We start from the raw sequence: 3,966 nt of genomic DNA on the forward strand, positions 1-3,966 counted from the left end.
TTTTTTAAATTATAACCATTTTGTTAGTTTTTTGTGTAATTTTCACTTAATTACGTCTCTTTTTTCATATGTCTGAGTTGCAGTCTTTTGAATATTCTAAATTATGACTCAAATAATCACAGGTCTTATGATATAATAGCACAGTTGAACATTTTATAAATTGATTTTGAAGTAATTTAAGTGAATTTTTCTATTGTTTGATATCTGACACTAAATAGGTTATACCTCATGTAAGCAGTTCATTTCATTTAAAGCAATAATATTTTCATATTGTTTCCAGAGATGCAGGGGCTGCAAGACTTGATGTGTTTTCAGGTGAGCAGATTTTCTTTTTTCTTTTATTTTCTTCTAATGGAAAGCCATAGTTATTTTGCTTGTATTTTATTTCACGAAATAAAAGCACGTTCTATAGAATTTTGATGTAATCTAAGTGCTTTGTGAGTACAGTGACCCTGCGGGTAGCCAGGGTGAGGAAAGTGTGCTCTGAGAGTCCGATTGTTGGTGTGCTAAAGGACCCATTTACAAAATTAGATCTTCCAGAGTTTTGTGAAGGCATCAGAGTGATTTGGAGCACTCCATTTACCTGCCATGAGAAATAGTTTTATTTTAAAAAGCATATTAACTTAATGGTTTTTCATAATGAAGCATACATCATTCCCAGCTTATTAGTTTTAAAGTGTGTAAGTGCATGTGCAATATGAGGGCTAGAAAATCCAAACCAAACCTGTTTTCTTTGCTGACTTTATTTGTAGTCATCAAGTATTTATTGCTCTCATTAGTTATGTCATTAGACTATGATGCTAATGAAATTAGGTTCTGTGATCCAGCTCTGTGGGTAACACTACCTAGAGAAATGCCCGGTAGTCACGCTGCATTCCTACCATATATCTGTCAGCTCTTCTGCAATAGTGGCTGTTGTTCACAGGTGATAGGATATGGTCCATGATCTAAATCCGTATCTCTGTGTAAAAAGCACCTCAGTTAACTGAATGTTCTGAGCCAGAGGAGTGCTTATGCTTCATGAAAGAGATCGTCATGGACCTCTTGAGATAACTGGGGAAACAATAAATGACACTCTTCATCTCCCTCTCCTCTCCAGGTCCTAAAAAACTTGAGAAATAAAAAAAGAGTCAGCTTTTATTGCTGATAAAGGTTAGGCTGGAGTATGTAGCTTAGTGTGAGAGAGCACACGGACTTGCAGAGCAGACCCCGGGATCACGTGGTCTCAATGGCCTAGTGGAGTCGGGCTTCCCCTGAAACTCCTCTGCCCTGGGACAAGGGATCAGGACTCATCCTCTCCACAGGCAGCTCTCTCCAAGAGGAAAATGCAGGGTCAGAACTGAGCCTCCCCAGTTTATTCTTCTCTAAGCGACCAGTAGGTGAGTGAACTCACCTCTACCAGGGAAAAGTGAGTGAGGGCACAGAATAGGGCCTCTCTGGTGAGAAAAAGTCATCTTCCCTTCCATATCCAATTATATTGAGTAAAATAGGATGAACACTCTGGCGTAGGAGAGACTTAAAGTATGGTGGGAACACAGAGAAAGAAGAAATTATGCCTCATATTAAGGGGCTAGGGCTTGAAATATGGATGTGATTTTTGTCATATACTCCAGGAAGAAAAGAATATTCCTGTCTAAATAATAATTATGAGAAAACAAATGAAGGTAGACTAGTTCAAAGATTCATTAACTTATTCAGTAATAATTTGTTGTCTATTATTCAAGGTACTGGGGATAGTGCACTCAGCAAAATGTTGAGGTCTGTGTTCCCCTGGAACATGTATCCTAATGGGGAGAGAGAGACAATACAGAAATGAACAAATACGTAATATACCAGGCAATGACAAGGGCTAAAAGGGAAAACAAAAAAGCAGGACAAGAGAACAGAGAGTGATGGAAGGGGTATACAATTTTTCACATGGTGGTCTAAGAAGGTTTCTTTAAATAGCTCACATACCAGCAAAGACCTGAATGATATGAGGGAGGGAGTCACACAGATTCCTGGAGAAAAAGCGCTTAGCGAACAATGCTGAGGCTCAGTTGATTCACGCCAAGTGTCAGAACCAAATGAGCGAGCATCTTCAATACCATTCTAAGGTTATTCTGCAGTCAGTGGACCAATGAAGAACTTGGAGCAGTGTTGATTTTCTATGTAGACATGTGCTCTTCTCTTTTTTAAAGAAAAATACTAATTCCAGGAATACCTTACAAGATAGTCTGGAGAAGGATGAAAGCAAGGAGAGCAGGGAGGTATGGCTATGGGAATTACCTAGGCAAGATTTCATGAGAATTACAGTAGAGCGATAGTACTAGAAATGGAGGAGGAGGAGGAACAGATGTAAGCTGCATTTCATGCAGAGCACATGCACGGTTGATGGAGGGTTCAGAAGACTTATCCATAGTCACAAAATACAGCAAATGTCATCAGAATTCACACATTCTGTTCTTTGGGGTTTGTATCTGGACACCAGCAGGGAATGATTATTTCACCCTACTTTCCCTAAATACTTGGCATCATCATAAACAAGCAAAATAAGATCTTGACCAATTTGAGATAAAAGTGGCACTTCTTTTTTTTTTTTTTTTTTGAGATGGAGCTTCACTCTGTTGCCCAGTCTGGAGTACAGTGGCACCATCTCGGCTCACTGCAACCTCTGCTTCCCAGGTTCAAGCAACTCTCCTGCTTCAGCCTTTCGAGTAGCTGAGATTACAGGCATGCACCACCACGCCTGGCTAACTTTTGTATTTTTATTAGTGACTGAGTTTCACTGTTTTGGCCAGGCTGGTCTGGAACTCCTGACCTCTGTTGATCATCCGCCCACCTCGGCCTCCCAAAGTGCTGGGATTACAGGCATGAGCCACTGCTCCTGGCTGGCACTTGTTTCTTTTTTGTGTTTATGTATATATTGTGAAAAACTGTTCAGTTTGGTTTAAAATTACCTAATGTTAGTTTAGGGACATGGATGAACCTGGAAACCATCATTCTCAGCAAACTGACACAAGAACAGAAAATCAAACACCGCATGTTCTCACTCATAGGTGGGTGTTGAACAATGAGAACACATGGACACAGGGAGGAGAGCATCACACGCTGGGGTCTGTCGGGGGGGAAATAGGGGAGGGACAGTGGGGGATGGGGAGTTGGGGAGAGAGAGTGTGGAGAGAAATGCCAGATATAGGTGATGGGGAGGAAGACAGCAAGTGTGTACCTATGCAAGTCTTGCATGTTCTTCACATGTACCCCAAAACCTAAAATGCAATAAAAATAAATAAATAAAATCCAAGGGTGGTGACCAGATGCCGACATATTAAAGTACCATTTCCAACAACGGATTAAAAAAAGAAATCTTGGTACAATTATTATGTGTCAATTAAAATAAAACTTAAGAAAACTTGTACCACTTGAAGATTAAATGCAAAGCGTTTCCACTCAAACTCCCCAAAGAAAGGAGACTGTGGTACAGTGTTGAACAAAGGCCACTTATATCTGTGATCCTGGATAGTCCTCTCCCACATTTACTCTGGGCTTGGCCATGGGACTTGCTTTGGCCAACGGGACAATGGTAAGAATGACACAAATGAAGACCCAGAATGCACTTGCATGTTGAGACCTGCCTTTTCTTGCTGCCTTGGAGACTCTAAGGCTGTTATCATGAGAATAAGCCTGGGCTAGGCTGGTGGAGACATGTGGTTCAGTCACTCCTGCCCTCTCACCAACTGCCAGCACCAAACACTTTACGTGTGAATGATTCCACCAGGTGAACCAGCTTTGGGCCAATCCACCAGCTGGCTGAAAAAGTATACGTGAGCCCAGGCAAGCCCAAAAGAAAAACAAGCCAGCTGAGCGCAGCCCAAATTGCCAACTGACAGAATTACCACCTAATAAATTATTATTGATCTAAAAAAAAAATTACCTGCCGGGCGCGGTGGCTCAAGCCTGTAATCCCAGCACTTTGGGAGGCCGAGG

The 3,966-nt window shown here is 41.3% G+C and overlaps 1 protein-coding gene across 2 annotated transcripts in view; it reads left to right on the forward strand.

The window, feature by feature from the left end:
* MORC1 (MORC family CW-type zinc finger 1) overlaps positions 1-3,966 on the forward strand; it is a 167,884-nt gene that overhangs the window by 8,870 nt on the left and 155,048 nt on the right. For both annotated transcript variants that reach the window (XM_037732013.1, XM_037732014.1), the window contains exon 3: positions 281-315. In XM_037732013.1, the coding sequence (XP_037587941.1) occupies positions 281-315 (35 nt within the window). The remainder of the gene's footprint in view (positions 1-280; positions 316-3,966) is intronic.

This window comes from Cebus imitator, unplaced genomic scaffold (genome assembly GCF_001604975.1).
Source record: "Cebus imitator isolate Cc_AM_T3 unplaced genomic scaffold, Cebus_imitator-1.0 Scaffold439, whole genome shotgun sequence".
Taxonomy (NCBI): Eukaryota; Metazoa; Chordata; class Mammalia; order Primates; family Cebidae; genus Cebus; species Cebus imitator.